Source organism: Esox lucius, chromosome 24 (genome assembly GCF_011004845.1).
Source record: "Esox lucius isolate fEsoLuc1 chromosome 24, fEsoLuc1.pri, whole genome shotgun sequence".
Taxonomy (NCBI): Eukaryota; Metazoa; Chordata; class Actinopteri; order Esociformes; family Esocidae; genus Esox; species Esox lucius.
Window position 1 is genome coordinate 22,881,188 of NC_047592.1, and position 20,185 is coordinate 22,901,372.

Below are 20,185 nucleotides of genomic sequence, written 5' to 3' on the forward strand. Positions count from 1 at the left end.
CTTTGTGACAACTGCCTTTGTAAAAAGGGCTTTATAAATACATTTGATTAATTGATTGATTGATGTTGTGAATGGGTTTTTCTTTACCATGGAAAGGATCTTAGGATCATCCACCACTATTATCTTCTGTGGACATCTAGGTCTTTTTGTGTTGCAGGGCTCACCAGTGCGTTATTATCTTTTCTCACAACATACCAAACTGTTGATTTGGCCACTCCGAATGTTCCTGCTATCTCACTGATGAATTTTTTTTTACAGCCTGTTTCACCTGCATTTAGAACTCCTTTGACCGCATGTTGTGGGTTCACAGCAACAGTTTCCAAATGTGAATACCACACCTGCAATCAACTCCTTTTCCTGCTTAATTGATGAAGAAATAATGAAGGAATAGCCCACAATTGTCCATGAAACTGCTTTTGAGTCAATTGTCCAATTACCTTTGGTCACCTTTGAAAAGTAGTGGCTACAGAGCTTTAATTCTTAAACCCTTCCACCAATTCAGATGTGAATACTGTCAAGTTAAAGCTGAGATGGCACTTCAAGTCCATATTCATTATTTAAATGTAACTTGAATATACAGTGGGGCAAAAAAGTATTTTGTCAGCCACCAATTGTGCAAGTTCTCCCACTTAAAAATATGAGAGAGGCCTGTAATTTTCATCATAGGTACACTTTAACTATGAGAGACAAAATGAGAGAAAGAAATCCAGAAAATCACATTGTAAGATTTGTAATGAATTTATTGGTAAATTCCTCGGTAAAATAAGTATTTGGTCACCTACAAACAAGCAGGATTTCTGGCTCTCACTAACCTGTAACTTCTTCTTTAAGAGGCTCCTCTGTCCTCCACTCATTACCAGTATTAATAGAACCTGTTTGAACTTATTAGTATAAAACACACCTGTCCACAACCTCAAAGAGTCACACTCCAAACTCCACTATGGCCAAGACCAAAGAGCTGTCAAAGGACACCAGAAAACAAAACTGTAGACCTGCACCAGGCTGGGAAGACTGAATCTGCAATAGGTAAGCAGCTTGGTGTGAAGAAATCAACTGTGGGAGCAATTATAAGAAAATGGAAGACATACAAGACCACTGATAATCTCCCTCAATCCGGGGGCTCCACGCAAGATCTCACCCTGTGGGGTCAAAATGATCACAAGAACGGTGAGCAAAAATCCCAGAACCACACGGGGGGACCTAGTGAATGACCTGCAGAGAGCTGGGACCAAAGTAACAAAGGCTACCTTCAGTAACACACTACACCACCAGGGACTCAAATCATGCAGTGCAAGATGTGTCCCCCTGCTTAAGCCAGTACATGTCCAGGTCCGTCTGAGGTTTGTTAGAGAGCATTTGGATGATCCAGCAGAGGATTGGGAGACTGTCATATGGTCAGATGAAACCAAAATAGAACTTTTTGGTAAAAAACTCAACTCGTCGTTTTTGGAGGAGAAAGAATGATGAGTTGCATCCAAAGAACGCCATACCTACTGTGAAGCATGGGGGTGGAAACATAATGCTTTGGGGCTGTTTTTCTGCAAAGGGGCCTGGACGACTGATCCGTGTAAAGGAAAGAATGAATGGGGCCATGTATCTTGAGATTTTGAGTGAAAACCTCATTCCAACAGCAAGGGCATTGAAGATGAAACGTGGCTGGGTCTTTCAGCATGACAATGATCCCAAACACACCGCCCGGGCAACAAGTGTCTTCGTAAGAAGCATTTCAAGGTCCTGGAGTGGCCTAGCCAGTCACCAGATCTCAACCCCATAGAAAATCTTTGGAGGGAGTTGAAAGTCTGTGTTGCCCATCGACAGCCCCAAAACATCACTGCTCTAAAGGAGATCTGCATGGAGGAATGGGCCAAAATACTAGCAACAGTGTGTGAAAAGCTTGTGAAGATTTACAGAAAACTTTTGACCTCTGTCATTGCCAACAAAGGGTATATAACAAAGTATTGAGATGAACTTCTGTATTGACCAAATACTTATTTTCCACCATAATCTACCAATAAATTCATAAAAAATCCTGGATTTCTTTTCTCATTTTGTCTCTTATAGTTGAAGTGTACCTATGATGAAATTTGCAGGCCTCTCTCATCTTTTTAAGTGGGAGAACTTGCACAATTGGTGGCTGACAAAATACTTTTTCGACCCACTGTATTTTGGAAAAGGGACAAAATAACAAACAATTTCATTGTCCAATTATTTCCAGACCTAACTGTAGACATGCTGTAAAGAAGGTAAGAACTTTTTGTCTATTACAGTTTCTCAATTGCTTTGTCACAATTACGGGGACAACTTTATCTTAAATCTTCACACGCAATATTATAAACACACACCCAACGGTACAAACATCTAACTTCTGGGTCCCAATTCAAACTTTCCCTTCAGACAACAGAGCCAAGCTGTCAGAAACACAGACTACATGCCCGTTGGTTACACACTGGAGAAATTAATTCACACTGATACTGTTGTGGAAATTCTTGAACTGATGTATACTTGGTCCTATACATGTATGAATTAGTTACTAGGTAAAGTACTGAGTACCCATGTTTGGATAAGAAAAGGAATGTAGGAGAGGGGGAACTGGTGTTTAGGGTCATTATTGACTGGTATCAGCAGATTATAGGGTTAGTTGTAAATCTGTATAACCCATCAGTCTCTATCTGTTGTTTGTCCAGATGCTCTGAGTCTTCTCCTAGAGTTGAAGAGGTTACCCATGTGGGGGAGGATAGCTTGCCCCTTGTGTGAAGCCTAGGTAGTAATAGAACAAAGGGAATGTGTTTTATTGACATAGGACAGCTGGGCAGCATCTTACCACACCCCTTTTAACTGTAATAAATACTGTTGAATGACCTGTATTGCGTTAGAGACTCCTCGTACGATGATGTTGGTAAGCGTTTGACGCGTCTCTCTTATTTGCAAATTATTAATAAACTGTTAAATTGTGCCAAGAGAATTTCGTCTCTGTATTTCCTCATTAAAGAATTCTGATCGTTGGAATTGCCATCACAGATACCAAAATATTTAGAACAGGTTTTTAGAGAAATCATTTGGAATACAATTACAGCACTGACTATCCAGATAACCCATTCAGGAACACCCTGGTCAAAGAAATTCAAAAGAGCACTGTGACAAATACCTCTTACATTAGTGGAGAAGGGAATACTAGTGTACAGGGCACCACCAGCAATATTGGGCCCCATGAAAATATATCACATCGGGCCCCACCCTTGTGCATCAGGGGGTAGGCGCATTGCATGAAGTCTAATTCACTATTTGATGCAAGACTGATACCCTTGATAAGAAATGTGCTAAAGGCCATCTGTTACATTGTAAATATAATTTTAATAGTACAAGTCTTACATGGGAAACTCTCAACATCAATGAATAACTACACTATCACTTAAACAGACGGAGTCACTCAATACTTTAAACTGTCCAGCATCCAGTACAGATAATATGCTTTTTCTATTTCATATAATGATAGTTATGTGGAAAAATAATTTGTGTTTTTAAGGATTTGATCATTTTTCTTTTCATAATAATACAAAAATCCCACGTACTTCAATTTGACAACTGACATGTAATTGAACACAATGCTGCTCACCTCCTTCAGTTGGGAGTAGGGCTGGTTCAGGGGTATGGGGATGGACAGACAGGGAGTAGGGCTGGTTCAGGGGTATGGGGATGTGCAGACAGGGAGTAGGGCTGGTTCAGGGGTATGGGGATGGACAGACAGGGAGTAGGGCTGGTTCAGGGGTATGGGGATGGATAGACAGGGAGTAGGGCTGGTTCAGGGGTATGGGGATGGATAGACAGGGAGTAGGGCTGGTTCAGGGGTATGGGGATGGATAGACAGGGAGTAGGGCTGGTTCAGGGGTATGGGGATGGATAGACAGGGAGTAGGGCTGGTTCAGGGGCATGGGGATGGACAGACAGGGAGTAGGGCTGGTTCAGGGGTATGGGGATGGATAGACAGGGAGTAGGGCTGGTTCAGGGGCATGGGGATGGACAGACAGGGAGTAGGGCTGGTTCAGGGGCATGGGGATGGGCAGACAGGGCTGCTGAGCCTGAAGATGCATCTGTTGGGCCTGGCACCAGGCAGGGGCAGGAACAACTGAATAGGCCTCTACACATACACATGTATTTGTTTTAAAGAATTTGGCCTTTCATCCACATGCAAACTGCGTTTTAAGTCACAGAAAACACACCTTTTGAAAAACTCCTTACAGTTTGAAGAAACTCTGTTTTCAGTGTTTATGTGTAGACAGAGAAAACTGGGTTGTTGGCTTTCAGCAGTGTGCACTGTTATCGCATTTGTTTACATGAGGCGAATTTGTGCAATGGCAGATGTAGCCAAATATGTGCTGGTTATATTCTTTTTTAACAGGACTTTTTACATGTTTATACATATACACTCACCTAAAGGATTATTAGGAACACCTGTTCAATTTCTCATTAAACCAATCACATGGCAGTTGCTTCAATGCATTTAGGGGTGTGGTCCTGGTCAAGACAATCTCCTGAACTCCAAACTGAATGTCAGATTGGGAAAGAAAGGTGATTTAAGCAATTTTGAGCATGGCATGGTTGTTGGTGCCAGACGGACTGGTCTGAGTATTTCAAAATCTGCTCAGTTACTGGGATTTTCACGCACAACCATTTCTAGGGTTTACAAAGAATGGTGTGAAAAGGGAAAAACATCCAGTATGCGGCAGTCCTGTGGGCGAAAATGCCTTGTTGATCCTAGAGGTTAGAGGAGAATGGGCCGACTGATTCAAGCCGATAGAAGAGCAACTTTGACTGAAATAACCACTTGTTACAACCGAGGTATGCAGCAAAGCATTTGTGAAGCCACAACACGCACAACCTTGAGGCGGATGGGCTACAACAGCAGAAGACCTGACCGGGGACCATCATCACCACTACAAATAGGAAAAAGAGGCTACAATTTGCACGAGCTCACCAATATTGGACTGTTGAAGACTGGAAGAATGTTGCCTGGTCTGATGAGTCTCGATTTCTGTTGAGACATTCAGATGGTAGAGTCAGAATTTGGCGTAAACAGAATGAGAACATGGATCCATCATGCCTAGTTACCACTGTGCAGGCTGGTGGTGGTGGTGTAATGGTGTGGGGGATGTTTTCTTGGCACACTTTAGGCCCCTTAGTGCCAATTGGGCATTGTTTAAATGCCACGGCCTACCTGAGCATTGTTTCTGTCCATCCCTTTATGACCACCATGTACCCATCCTCTGATGGCTACTTCCAGAAGGATAATGCACCATGTCACAAAGCTCGAATAATTTCAAATTGGTTTCTTGAACATGACAATGAGTTCACTGTACTGAAATGGCCCCCACAGTCACCAGATCTTTGGGATGTGGTGGAACGGGAGCTTCGTGCCCTGGATGTGCATCCCACAAATCTCCTTCAACTGCAAGATGCTACCCTATCAATATGGGCCAACATTTCAAAAGAATGCTTTCAGCACCTTGTTGAATCAATGCCACGTAGAATTAAGGCAGTTGTGAAGGCGAAAGGGGGTCAAACACAGTATTAGTATGGTGTTCCTAATAATCCTTTAGGTGAGTGTATGTACAGTTACTCTTCCACTATATTGAGGAACAGAGGCGTCAAAATGCGCAACAGAGGTCATTGCTGCAACTAACACTCGTGTGCCATTGTTGTTAGCCTACCAGAACCAGTAATAACTTTTATCAGGCTTCTGATTGGCCACCATGGCTTCAGATTTACATGCATTCCACACTGGACAGGCGCAAGCAATTTTTGCCAGCCCCGACCAGACACAATCAATGCAAATAACAAAACAAACTCTGAACCAATCGTTGAAACCATAGACTGTAAAAAAAAAATATGGACATCGTTACCGTGAAGTCACCCATAAGTGTCTGAAGACCCGTTTTGAAGCTAATACTCGTTGCCATCTTGGTAGTGCGTCACTCGGCCAAACTCCCAGATAACCATAAATGGGCGAAGAGGTGAGCTGTCTGGTTGCTAAAACAATACCCACACAGCGTGATATTACTAAGTTAGCAAAAGCTAAGAAGCTAGGATAAATGCAACCAGTATGTTATTCTGCGTTGCTAGCATGTTGCTAGCCGGCAGTTAACAGCCAGTCACTGTAACGTTACCAGCTTGAAATTGAGGTAAGTTAACCTGAAACTATACAACAAAACATATGCTTAAAATGCTTCAGCTTTTATATATATATAATATGAATGTAATTATTTTGCAACTCTGGATTTTGTCGAGACGATAGACTATTAAAAATAGGTCAAGACTTCAGATTAGATATTAGATTTTCACATAACTTTAGTTATGAGCATAGACTGTATGGTTACGAGTCGTTTATTTGAATGTCACTTGATTGTAACTTGCCAGTGACTGGAGTTAGCTGAGGCGATAGAGAAAGGACAAACCGCAAGGAGTGAACCAGGCTGTAAACATATTTATTTCTGCTGTAAAGTTGGTCATTTTGCTATGGAGATTGTTCCCTTTTGCAGCCAGCTTCAAGTGGCCATTCAATGAATTGCAGTTTTTGGTACTTCGACGGCAGGCCTCATTTATCAGCCTCGGAGTTTGCCCCTTGGTTGAAACTGATTCTGATTTCAACTTAATTCGGGATTATTAACATGGGTAAGACCTACATAAATGCACATATAGTTTGCTGAAGCTAGCTATACTACCACAAGCACATACACTTTACCTGAAATGCACAATGTCTCCAGACATTATCTTTTTTTTTGCTGGATCCTTTTTGATTCTGGGTCATATGTACTTCCAAAATTAAACTTTCCTTGCAAATCTTCAGCACTCATGTTTGCGTTGTTTTCAGGAAGAACGGGAAATATGCAGAGGAGATTTGAAAGTTAAGCCAAGTTGATGCGATTACATTCGGGCAAAATAGATGTAAGCATTTATGGATCTTAATCAGAATGTTGACTTGGAGGCTTATAAAATAATGGGTATTTATGTACTACAATGATTAAAACCACAGATAAAAAAGGAAACAACTATAGTCAATAATAGTAAATATTTGTAAATAACTTTGGCTAATTCCTATTCGTTCATATTTTAGTGTCCCACGTGGGGTCAACAAATGAGAGTGGGACTTTCAGTGCGTTGAGCGTCACAAAAAGAGAAGATCTATTAGAGCGCGGGACATCGCAGACATTCGCTGAGACGCACAAGCTGTGCAGATACAATAATTGAAGAATGTATAGAATTTATTTTGCAACGATCGCGCACGTGACGCACCCATGGGGGAAGGCATGTTGGGGTTATATAGTCGCCTGTTGGTTCGGTAGCTCTTGATAATGCTATTTACTTAAATTGCTTTCTAAAGAAAACTCTTGTTTCCTAAAATGAAAAGAAAAACAGAAGAGAGAAAATAAAGTATGTTACCCAATTATTCAAAAAGGAAGGTGGGTGTAGTCTGTTAATGATGGAAATTAACCTGTTAGCTTAGTCCATAGTGAAATAGGTTATTACTTAATGTAGGTTGCCAGGGCGTTCTCGAAAAACAGATGCCTAATCTCAATGAGCTTTTAAAAAAAATGATATATATACAGTACATATACTTAATGTGTACATTTTCTGCCCTCCTCTATTTGCACTTCAAGATAGATGCAAACTGCATTTTGTTTTACTGTACTGTACTGCTCAATGACAATAAAGTTGAATCTAATCTAATCTAACATGTACAGGACAGATGACCAGTGGGTTGTTTGATTTAAAACAGTCAGTCAGTGACATGTACAGGACAGATGACCCGTGGGTTGTTTGATGTAAAACAGTCAGTCAGTGACATCTACAGGATAGATGACCAGTGGGTTGTTTGATGTAAAACAGTCAGTCAGTGACATGTACAGGACAGATGACCATTGGGTTGTTTGATGTAAAACAGTCAGTCAGTGACATGTACAGGACAGTTGACCAGTGGGTTGTTTGATGTAAAACAGTCAGTCAGTGACATGTACAGGACAGTTGACCAGTGGGTTGTTTGATAATAAACAGTCAGTCAGTGACATGTACAGGACAGATGACCAGTGGGTTGTTTGATAATAAACAGTCAGTCAGTGACATGTACAGGACAGGACATTGCTGTCCATTTCCAAAGTCCAAAAATAATTTCCAAAATAATTTCCAAATTATTACAATTTGCACTGTTAGTATGTTCACCCGGCACAGCCAGAAGAGGACTGGTCACCCCTATGAGCCTGGCTCCTCTCTAGGTTCCTCTCTAGGTTCCTCTCTAGGTTCCTCTCTAGGTTCATCTCTAGGCCGGGTGTTTTGTAAAAGCACTTTGTGACAGCTGCTGATATAAAAAGGGCTTTATAAATACATTTGATTGATTGATTCACTTTCCAGTACTTTTGACAAAGACCTATTGAGGGAACAGTATGCCTTTCAGGACGGCCACGGGAGCGGCGGATGGCCGTGGAGCAGGGAGGCGTTGTGGCAGGTGGAGAAGCGGGGGGCGATGACTGGAGCTGAGCCCTGCAGGAGTCCCCACGTTGCTCTGAAGACCTCCAGAAAGTCTGCATAAGACCTTCGCTCCTCTGTCCTGGTGTACTGGAGGGCCCAAATCCAGGCCCTCCAATCCAGCCATAACAGGGCCTGTGCCACTCTGCCCCGGTCTGTCAGGGCCTGTGCCACTCTGCCCCGGTCTGTCAGGGCCTGTGACTCAGAGTGGCTGACAAACTGGTTGACCTGCCCTTTGAAGTGAGCCCACCTTCTTAGGTCAACCTCAAACCTCGCTGGGTCTGGCGGTCCGGCAGATGCCCATTCCTCCAATGTATACCTCCGCTGTGACCTACACTAACGAGAATGAACATAGAAACAGGTAAACTAGAACCAAAACACACAGAACATAGAACTGCAGTGGGCTATTACAAAATATATCATACTAACATAGGAAAAATGAAATTAAGTTAGCAGAACATACTGTTGCATGTCTAAGATTGCTTGCTAGTTACATTTTAATGTTAGCACAATTTGTCTAGCTTTAGACATTTTGTCTCCCTTCTTCCTTGAACACACGTGTACCTGTCTGCTAGATATAGCAACTGTGGGGCGGAGTTGTGTGGAGACATTCAGAATCTCTGGAAGCATCAAATCAAAATTCAGAATGTATGTGTATGACACAAATTGTGAGGACGTAACTATGTAGGTCTGTCAGATAGGGTGAACAGTCAAATTAAGCAGTAACAACATAGTGCCTGGGCATCCAGACAAACAAATAAATACTTTGCATTCAACACAAACAAATAACCCAGACTGGTTTTGTGGTGAATGCGGTCACTTTAAGAAAGGTTTTAAACAAAGTGACTGACTATGAGTAGCTACACTGATATAACATGACACTTTCTTTCTAATCATTGACGTTATGGTCTGGTTACAGAAATCACCTGTCCTAGTGTCGGGCTGGCTGCTAGCAAAACTGTTAAATTGATAAAGTAAAGGTACTTGGGTGTGTACACCAGTTATGGGAAGTGGAGGACATGTAGCCATCTCAGGCTCACACGCCAGGCAACCAGAGTGGCCCTGACACTGGAGATTAGAATACTTTGCATGAAACATGATGAATACCCAAATCAAACCTTAATTCATACAGCAATTGAAGCAAACAGTGGTTAGGCTCAGATCCAACACACAGGTTGTTGAATGATGTCTGGACCCTGGCTGAATAGCAGTTACCCCAGGGGGTCCTAGGGGTCACCTCACTTCCCAGAGTCCTTGGGGTTTATCTTTGCCAAACAAAGAATAAAATAAAAAAAGAGATGAACAGATCCCTCTAGTCCTCTGACCTTCCCCTCTGACCTTCCCCTCTGACCTTCCCCTCTGACCTTCCCCTCTGACCTGGTCCTCTGACCTGGTCCTCTGACCTGGTCCTCTGACCTTCCCCTCTGACCTAGTCCTCTGACCTTCCTGTCAGACCTAGTCCTCTGACATTACTGTCGGACCTGTTAATTACTTAGTTGCCCCAAGACACAGCAATTGTCTCTCATAGTGTGTGATCCATAAATGAGGGCCTGTTCATTGTTATTTTGTCATATACCAAACATAGGTTTCCATGTTTCCGGATGCCTCCGGAACGCCTTCCTGGGAAGGTGTTCCGGTCCCGTCCCACCGGGAGGAGACCCCGGGGAAGACCTAGGACACGCTGGAGGGACTATGTCTCCCGGCTGGCCTGGGAACGCCTCGGTGTCCCCCCGGAAGAGCTAGAGGAAGTGTCTGGGGAGAGGGAAGTCTGGGCATCCCTGCTTAGACTGCTGCCCCCGCGACCCGGCCCCGGATAAGCTGAAGAAGATGATGATGATGATGAGGTTTCCATAAATCCTCCATAATGGTTGTGTATCTGACAGACCTTTTGCGTGTAACGTAGAGATGTAGCCAAATCATACTGAAGTAGAAAGTAATGGTTTAGAAACCCTTTCCAAAGGCACTATACATAATCCATAAGGTCAAATGCAAAGTTTGAGTAATCAAAAAGTTACTTAACTGATTACAAATGTGGACAGGTAACTTGTAACTATAACAGATTACATTTAAGAAATAACCTACCCAACCCTGCACAATTTTGAGTAGGAGTGATCATGTAAGCATGTAAGAAAATATTCCAAAAAAGTACAATTACTTGAGAATTTCATAATGAATAATTATGTTGTACTGCATGAATATTAACAAAAAGATAAACACAAATAGGAATAACTTCCATCCACATTCCCCTGTATCTATATTTAAACTATTTGTTTTGGTTGTCATGGAGAGCGGAAAATGTAGAAATGTTTTGCATTATACAGTACAAGTCAAAGTGTGTCCCAAAGTTGATGGGTTTATCAATCCTCTTGCCACTCTTTAGAAATTCACCTTCTGACTTTCTTCTGCAAAACATGACAATGGAGGGCAATCTGAGCAAGTTAGTAGAGTTGAGAGGTTGGTTTGGGGAAGATACATTTTACAACATCACAATTGCCATTGACTACAATGCATGTATTAATACAAAAATGCACATATTTTAATCATGTAGGAAAACACACCAAAACACACCAATTCATATTACATCAGAATCCATTTAAAATGACATCTGGATTTAAACAAATCTAAATATTTCCCTGTCAAGTAAATTCATATTTTTGTTCATCACTCAGCCATGGGTGTATGACACAATGTAAAAAGGGACATTATTAAAGTGGTGAAGGTAACTGATAACATTCACATGCAAATATCAACATTTCTCATGTAATGGGAACCACTTTCAGTAAGCAATTCTGAGTGAGGATGATAAATATAGTACTTAAAATATTATGTCTCCCAGCAAAGTTAACATGGATTGTAATATCCAGTAACCATCTGCACTTTTATTTGTCCACATAGCAATGAACACATACAAATATTTAAAATGCTCATGTTGTTTAATTTATTAAATGAATGTCAACCATTTACTTTTGAAGTTTTGTTTTGAATGTTCTTTGCCATATGCCATTTCCAACACCATTTTTCTTTCCTTCTCCTTGTGTTTCCTTTGGTCATATTGCCTTGACACCTCATCCAGGTGGGCTTTCACCCTCTCCTTGCTCTCCCTCACTTTGTCCTTATGTTCTACTTTTTGGGCTCTGATCATCTCTTTCTCCAGGATCTCTCTTTCTTTCCTTTCCTTTTTCTCCTGCTTCTCCTTTGCTTCCTGGGCTTTCTTAGTTTCCTTCTGAAAGAGAAAGCCCAAACTGTATGTAAAATAGTCATCTGAAATAATAATATCACTCCTCCAGTGTGAAGAACTTAATCTACTGAATATGATAGTTTGACCCTTAGGTGACATGTGACCTCATGAACTTTGACTGGTTAAATGGAGTACTGTACCTGTGTCTGCTCGTGCTCTCTGAACCTCAGGACAGTCTGCATGTGATACAGCTGAATGTGTGCATCCTTCATCCTCTCCAACATATCTTTCTTTTCTATCACCCATCTGTCTTTCTCCTTTTTCATTTTCTCCATTTCACTGTTCTTTCTATCCCACTCTCCTGTCTGCACCAACCTCTCCTTTTCCATTTCACTCTTTTCCATCTCCCATCCCCTCTTCTCATCTTCATGCTGGCTCAGAAGCATCATCTTTTCTCTTTCCAGAGCCTCTATCAGTCTCTCCTTCTCTCTCAGCTCAGTCATCCACTTCTCTGCTGCCTGTGTGCTCTTCTCTTTCATCTCCTCCTTCTCCTTCATCCATCTTTCTCCTCGTTGATCCCAGAGACTTTGCAGACAAGCGGTGACCCTGGCCCATGCCCCCCTTTCCTTCTTCCAGGCTTCTAGGGTCTGATTCTTGTCCTGGTCTGCTTTGGCCAATGCTGTCTCCAAACCCTTTCTGATACACTTCCATCTGTTCCTCTCTCTGACCCTGTCCACCTTTTCATTCTCATCTGACAGTCTGTTGATCTCCACTGTCCCCGTCTCCACCTTGGCCAGGTACACAAATTCCTCCTCTGCTATCTTGTGCAGCAATGTTTGTCTGACTGCTGCTGCATGTTCTTTCACTTTCTCTAACACATCTCTGGCCTTTTCATTCTCAGCTAACAGTCTTTTGTTCTTAACTGTCAACTTTCCTATCTTGCCCAACCTCAGTATGTTCTGCATCTTCAGGTTTGTCATTTGGATTTCAATCTTTTCTTTGTCTGCCACTAAGTTTTCTCTCTGTTCCTTTAACACATTTCTCTCCCTTTCATTCTCAACTAACATCCTTGTACAGTCCACAATCACCTTCTCTAACTTGGCCAGGTTCACAGTGTTCAGTACCTTCAGTTCAGCCATTTTGCTGTCTATCTCATATCTGTCTGACACATCTCTTTCTGTCTGTTCTGTGAACACGTCTCTCTCTAGCTTCCATTGGTTGCTCTGTACTTCAACATGATCCTCATTCTGCTCTTTCTTGCTCAGAAGCTCATCTACTTCTCTTTGTCTTTCTTGCTCTTGTTCTTCCCTCATCTTGTTAACTTTTTTCAACAAGTCTCTCTCTAGCTGCCATCGTTGGTGGTCTACCTTGATGCAAGTCTCAATCCTCTTTCTCATTCTAACTAGCCCCTCCATTTCTCTTTGTCTGTCTTTCTCTTGTCCCTCCATCTCACTGCTTTTCTTTACCTCCTCACTTTCCATCATCTCTGTCTCCCTCTCACTGACCACTGTCTGCTTCAAAAAAAATATATATTTTTCAATTAATACTTTTTCCTATTAATTTCTTTAAACTGTTTGACCATGCCAGTTATCCAACTTAAGTTAGGCCTACTCTCTGGCTAATTACTTGACTCTAAAATTCTGTATTGTGACATAGTATCAATGAATTCTGAATGTTAGAATTAAGGGTCATTGGAGGCTGAGGGAATTAATTGTTACAATATACAATGTATTATTTTTATTAAATGAACATAGAGATTGCATGTTTGCTTGACCTGTGGTTTGCACTAGGCTGTGATGTCTAACTTGAGAACAATATTTAAAGATTTAAAAATGTTGTTCTCACAATATTTAAAGATTTAAAAATGTTGTTCTCACAATATTTCGAGGACAATATTTTTTTACAAAATGTAATAGATGTAGGTGCTTTAGATACTGTTGGTTGTATTGTTTATCATGTAAGATGCCTGATAATTCCCTATTGCACATTGCTCTGTTGGAGGCATGTGCTCAACATGCCTAACATTACACAGCAGTGCATAGTACAACAAGCAGGTCACGTGTTAGCTCTAGCTACTTCTTACCTAGCCAGTCGGGCTGTGTGCGGCCAATCCCAGCAGTTCATCCAGCAGGTGGAGCTCTCTTGTTAAGATGATTTTGCAGACCAAGCTGCCAGCCACTAACTAACTGAAGATGATGTCCCAGCAATGGCAAAGAGGATCTGAAGTGATTCTGCAGTTAACAGTCTCAGATCCATTATTGTATATTCACCCACATCAAGGATTATTGTAGATGAAATGTGCTATGTGCTTTTATCTTGGCAAGGGGAGGGTGCACAAACTAAATGCAGGGGTACAGATGAAAAGTTTGACAAAAATATTTATATATATTTTAATTAAAAGGTTTGATTAAATATTTTTAACTGAGGATGTGGAAAAAGAATGGCTGTTGTTCAAACATTTTTGCTCAACTTTACCAAGGGTATCGATAATAAAGGAGAGCACTCATATGGTATCACCCTCATTTGGTGTAATGTTGATATCTTGCCTATTACTTTGCACATTATGTTGAGATAGCACTTAAGTAAACTAGTTTGCTCTTGCCATTAACATTCCTTTGGCCAGGTTGTCATTGTAAATAAAAAAGGTCCTCAAAAGGTTTACCTGGTTAAATAAAGGTAAACAATACAGTAGCAGTTATTTAAGTATACATAACAGACATGCAATCGTTTTTCTACTCATTTTTTTCTTTGTGGAAGATCTTTCCATCAGGCTGTTCCGTCCATCTCAGTGTGAGGGAAGGATCAGACTTCTCCCTCAGCTCCGTAAAAAAAACAAAATAATTTTGTTTACTTCCCACTTATTAAATCAGCCAGCATTGTTTGAGACAGGCTGACAAAAATTTAAAACACAAGTATACTGTATTGTATAACAATAGTTGACAGTCTATTGGTAAATGGGGTCCCTTGATAACGTTTATACTAATGTGACATTCTCAAAGAGGAAATAGTCACCTGCTGCAAGATGGCCTACTGCAAAGATGGATCATTCAGGTCCATGTTTGGGTCCTTTGGGGTCAGTTTCAGTCTCATCACCTGCTGTTTCTTAACTAGAATGCCTAACAGATACACAGACAGAAACTCAAAATCTGCTCTCTCCCATGCTATTAATCCATTTATCATCAGAAAGGATACAGAAAGGTAATAATAGACTAATAGACTCAGAGACAGTTTCTATTATATTAGTATGATAAGTATTTGGACTGCTTGACACTGGAAGAAGACTGACCAAATCATGGCCAAGGGAAGATGTCTTTATCAGGGGGTGCTGATAATGGCCAAGCGAGAGAGAATGCATCAGATCTTGTCCATCGGTTGTAGTGACACACGTCACACTGACAAACAGACAAAGTACACTCACATCACTAGCAGACAAACTGTCAAAGTACACACACACACATCACTAGCAGACAAACTGTCAAAGTACACACACACACATCACTAGCAGACAAACTGTCAAAGTACACACACACACATCACTAGCAGACAAACTGTCAAAGTACACACACACACACATCACTAGCAGACAAACTGTTAAAGTACACACACACATCACTAGCAGACAAACTGTCAAAGTACACACACACACATCACTAGCAGACAAACTGTCAAAGTACACACACACACATCACTAGCAGACAAACTGTCAAAGTACACACACACACATCACTAGCAGACAAACTGTTAAAGTACACACACACATCACTAGCAGAGAAACTGTAAAAGTACAGACACACACACACACACACACACACACACACACATCACTAGCAAAGAAACTGTCAAAGTACAGACAGACACACACACACACACATCACAAGCAGACAAACTGTCAAAGTACACACACACATCACTAGCAGACAAACTGTCAAAGTACAGACACACACACACACACATCACTAGCAGACAAACTGTCAAAGTACAGACACACACACATCACTAGCAGAGAAACTGTCAAAGTACAGACAGACACACACACACACACATCACAAGCAGACAAACTGTCAAAGTACACACACACATCACTAGCAGACAAACTGTCAAAGTACAGACACACACACACACACATCACTAGCAGACAAACTGTCAAAGTACAGACACACACACATCACTAGCAGAGAAACTGTCAAAGTACAGACACACACACACACACACATCTCTAGCAGAGAAACTGTCAAAGTACACACACACACACACATCACTAGCAGAGAAGCTGTCAAAGTACAGACACACACACACACACATCACTAGCAGACAAAATGTCAAAGTACAGACACACACACACACACACACACACATCATTAGCAGACAAAATGTCAAAGTACAGACACACACACACACACATCACTAGCAGACAAAATGTCAAAGTACAGACACACACACACACGCACACATCACTAGCAGAGAAACTGTCAAAGTACAGACACACAAACACACACATCACTAGCAGACAAAATGTCAAAGTACAGACACACACACACACACACACACACACACACACACACATATCTAGCAGAGAAACTGTAAAAGGAAAACTCAGATTCTAATCAGAGGGTACTGAGACTAATATAGGGGGGGGACCCACAGAAATGCATGCACTCACACATATACACACATACATTCTTGCCACTCGCAACTGCTGCAACCAGACACCTTTTTACTATTCATTAAAAGACGAATATGATGAATTATTTTGTTATGTATGTTGTTACATACATATTATTTATGTAACAACTCAGCACAGGGTATGGATGCTTCTTAATATATTGGCCTTTAAAAACTCAACAAAAATCAATGTAAAGTTGTATGGCCACAGGATACCAAAGTGGGTTTCCTTGGGGCTATTCTTACAGATGTGTAACAAAAACATATTAACAATTTAGTGAGAAAAACATCTACATAATGAACAAAAACCTTTTTCATAAGAATACCAATATAAATGGGTCACATTTGTTTTGACCAGAGTGTTTTGTCTAACTGCCTCTGGAGAGATTGCCCAGTAGCCTTATTAGGGCCAGGGTGATTAACAAAGACATGCAATTGTGTTGAGGTTGAGCAACCAGTTGTTGGCCAGCGGATGAAAAGGGCTCAGTAAGTCAAGGCTCTGTCTCCATCTACTGGTCACATAGCATCCCTCCACTGTGACATGGCCCTATAAGACACAATGTCTGGATATCTCAATATTATTAGTGCTGTCAAACGAATCAAATAATTTGTTGCGATGAATCGCATTATTTTCAGTAGGTGATTTTAGAATGTGTTCAAATGTTGCCCGTAATACACACTTTTCTGTTTAAAAGCAGTGCATTATGTTATTGACATACTTTGTTGTATTGCATAATGGACAGTGCTAGACTTAAATAAATACAAGTTGTCACTGCCCTGAAATGTCAGCCCCTAACTTACCACAATAACTGGCAGCATCTGTAGCCCATGTAAATCTAAATAGAAGGTTGCTGATCTATAATAGTTATACTATCTCCTACCATTTTTCTCTGGATGAACGCACTAAGTACAATGACTACGATGTAAGGTTACTGTATAAAACACACATCAACCCTCATCTGGAGAGGTACAGGGTGTGCAGGCATTTAATCCTCTCTAAATCACACCAAAGCTTGTCAAGGTATTGTCCTTTGATGTTCAGGCTGAAATGTGGTTAGAAAGGAGTTCCGGTGGGGGCCAGTAAACATTAGATTTCCTGAAAGATGGTTAGCAACAACCGAATATAATCAAATGCACAGGTACACTACTTGAATAGGCAATGACATTAGGTAGTCAAGCTGGCAGAGCATGGAAGATGTTTGTCAATTCAACTGTTGTTTTTGTGTAAACTCACCTGGCGACGACATTAATGCTTAGCTTAGAAAAACATTAAATGATGACAAATGACCATGGTACAAGCAAGGTGTTAGCAGTGGGATTCAAGCAACACAGCGTCTCGGGAGCGGTTGGAGAAGAGGCGGTGTGGGGGGCACGGCTGGCCTTCTGGATCAAAGGGTTTTGGAAAGGATTGGTGTGTGGGGAGCAAGGATAGATAATGCAACTTCCATGCATCCATTGTACTAACGGTGTGTATCCTACCAAGGCGTTGATATGCAGGATTCATAAACTCGTACAGAGTAAACAGGATTCACAACATGAATACACCATTGATATTTGGGAAAACATACCCACCAAGCACTCAGGACAACCGCCAATACAACAACCGATAAACAATCATTGCAGGCAGGTATCGTCTTCCTGACAGCTCTAGATAATTGTCAAGTGCTAACTATGCATGGTTCTAAGGCTCAAAAAAGAACATTTAGTATATTAAATTAATCGCACACTTTCCCTTTGAGAGCCGTAAATATTATCTGCAATTATAGTGGAATAATAACATTTTACTATATTGATTTGTCCAGAATTTTCTTACTAAGAAAACCTGCACCCTCCTTTTTACTGTACAGCGAAGACAGTAAGAGACTTTAACATCTAAAGCACATCGACGAACAAATGCAGACAGGTCATGACCTGACAAAGATCCTTTTGCGATTGAAACGTTGTCACTTTGTGTGTTTTTTATTTAGTATCCTTGCTGGATCCTTCTATCATTACCAGTGTCTTTTTTGTCCTGCACCTCATGAGTTGGATGTGCATTGTTTCCTATAATACATTTCTATGTACACAGTTCATAAAATCTCTGGTCATGTGAGAAAATCAGGGTAGGGCATAGTTGGGCCTAATATATGTGCTATGACATGTTTTTACAATATCCAAAAATAGCTGGACGACCAAAAGAAAAAACACAAGCAGTGGGAAGTTGAGGATTGATGGTTCAGAGGGAAACCATTTGCTGAGGTTTCACATGGAGATAATTCGACATATAAATAATCCCCATGTGGTACCTTCCCTTTACAGTACTGACTCCCTCATCTGGTTAAGAGAAGCCACATGTTCAGGGAACACTGAATTATTTTAAACATTTTTCTGGATTCATGCTCAGGTTAGTCCTTTTTTGTTTACATTCACACTTCAGATACATACATTTTGTTGTCGTACGAACATTAACTTACCAGTCACTCCTCTGACTGTTGCCATTTCACAACCTAAAACAAGTAGGGTTAGTGTACGTGTATGTACACTCCATTATATTATTAATTTCCTTTCTTTTATCAAAAATGATTTCCCTATGAATTGATTGATAGGCATTGAATAGATTCAGACAGTACAGATAACAGGGAAAAGCAAGGATTCAGACAGTGATATACAGTGTAGTCCAACAGTGTTCAGACAGTGATATACAGTGTAGTCCAACAGTGTTCAGACAGTGATATACAGTGTAGTCCAACAGTGTTCAGACAGTGATATACAGTGTAGTCCAGCAGTGTTCAGACAGTGATATACAGTGTAGTCCAACAGTGTTCAGACAGTGATATACAGTGTAGTCCAAGAGTGTTCAGACAGTGATATACAGTGTAGTCCAACAGTGTTCAGACAGTGATATACAGTGTAGTCCAACAGTTTTTAACAGTGATGTAGGTTTGCATTCCAGGACTTGATTCAAGGACAATAGGTTAGTAGTGCAGACTGTAACCCTTAAAGGTGCCCTATCCAATAATAACTCTTACATACAATCAGTTCATGTCATAAAACTCTCTGGCAGAGTGGCAGGACTGACACTATCTCCACTGCTATGGTTGCAAGTAAAACGTAGAAGGCCGGGATGTTCGTACAGGTAGGTGTGTACTTCCTTAATGTGTGTGAGGTGAAGACCAATGATAAGGTTTGTTTGGGTTCATGTAGCCTACTGAACGCACCAGAAACAAAAATATACGGAAGCAATGCAGGCATAAGTCAAACAAGGGTACATTTTGCATTTGATGGCGAGAGCTGAAGTTTGTGTGAACAGTGATGCAGAGTTGGCTACCTTTCTACTTGTAGGTTACATCCCCTAATTTAGCTAGTTGCAAGATAGCCAAGGAAATCTGTGTAAGTTACTATAGGTTGATGATGACGGAGAAACAATTATACTACGTAGAAAATAATTCGATGTTCTTGTTTATTCTATTTGTATTTGCGCTGATTCGTTTTAGGAAGGTTTCCCCAAAGTCTTTGGTCAAGACCAATAAGCTAACGAGCTAAGTTGTGTCTAAACAGACACTCCTTGATTCAATTTTTTGCTTGAAAATAGTGTTACAACCTTGTGTTCTCTGCATAATAATAAGAAAATCTAACATGCATTGTGGGTTCGTTGACTAAACCTTATGCATACTGTAAGCAAATATTGCCCAGAAGAAGTGCAATGCATCTAACTCAATATAGCTCAGTTAAAATTTTGATTGGTTTAGCTATTTTGTTTATAGTGGCGTTACGTTGCATGGCGTTAAGTTGATAAATTGTAGGCTTCCTTTAATAAATCGTAAACTCTCAAATCTGTATTAATTCCCCAAA

The 20,185-nt window shown here is 40.9% G+C and overlaps 1 protein-coding gene and 2 long non-coding RNA genes across 3 annotated transcripts; 1 reads left to right on the plus strand and 2 right to left on the minus strand.

The window, feature by feature from the left end:
* The first annotated feature begins 5,800 nt into the window (after positions 1–5,800).
* Positions 5,801–10,173, plus strand: LOC105030092. The gene is made up of 3 exons (XR_829550.4): positions 5,801–6,176; positions 6,534–6,666; positions 8,444–10,173. It is a non-coding gene; the product is annotated as an uncharacterized LOC105030092 (long non-coding RNA).
* A 603-nt stretch (positions 10,174–10,776) lies between these two features.
* Positions 10,777–12,727, minus strand: LOC114830244 (trichohyalin-like). The gene is made up of 2 exons (XM_029117353.2): positions 11,893–12,727; positions 10,777–11,737 (listed from the first exon to the last, which is right to left on the minus strand). The coding sequence occupies exons 1-2, from the start codon at positions 12,670–12,672 to the stop codon at positions 11,456–11,458; spliced, it is 1,062 nt and encodes a 353-aa protein (XP_028973186.2). The 5' UTR covers positions 12,673–12,727; the 3' UTR covers positions 10,777–11,455.
* Positions 12,728–14,079: 1,352 nt separating this feature from the next.
* On the minus strand, positions 14,080–15,197 carry LOC117594003. The gene is made up of 3 exons (XR_004575448.1): positions 14,979–15,197; positions 14,705–14,808; positions 14,080–14,511 (listed from the first exon to the last, which is right to left on the minus strand). It is a non-coding gene; the product is annotated as an uncharacterized LOC117594003 (long non-coding RNA).
* Between the last annotated feature and the right edge of the window lie 4,988 nt (positions 15,198–20,185).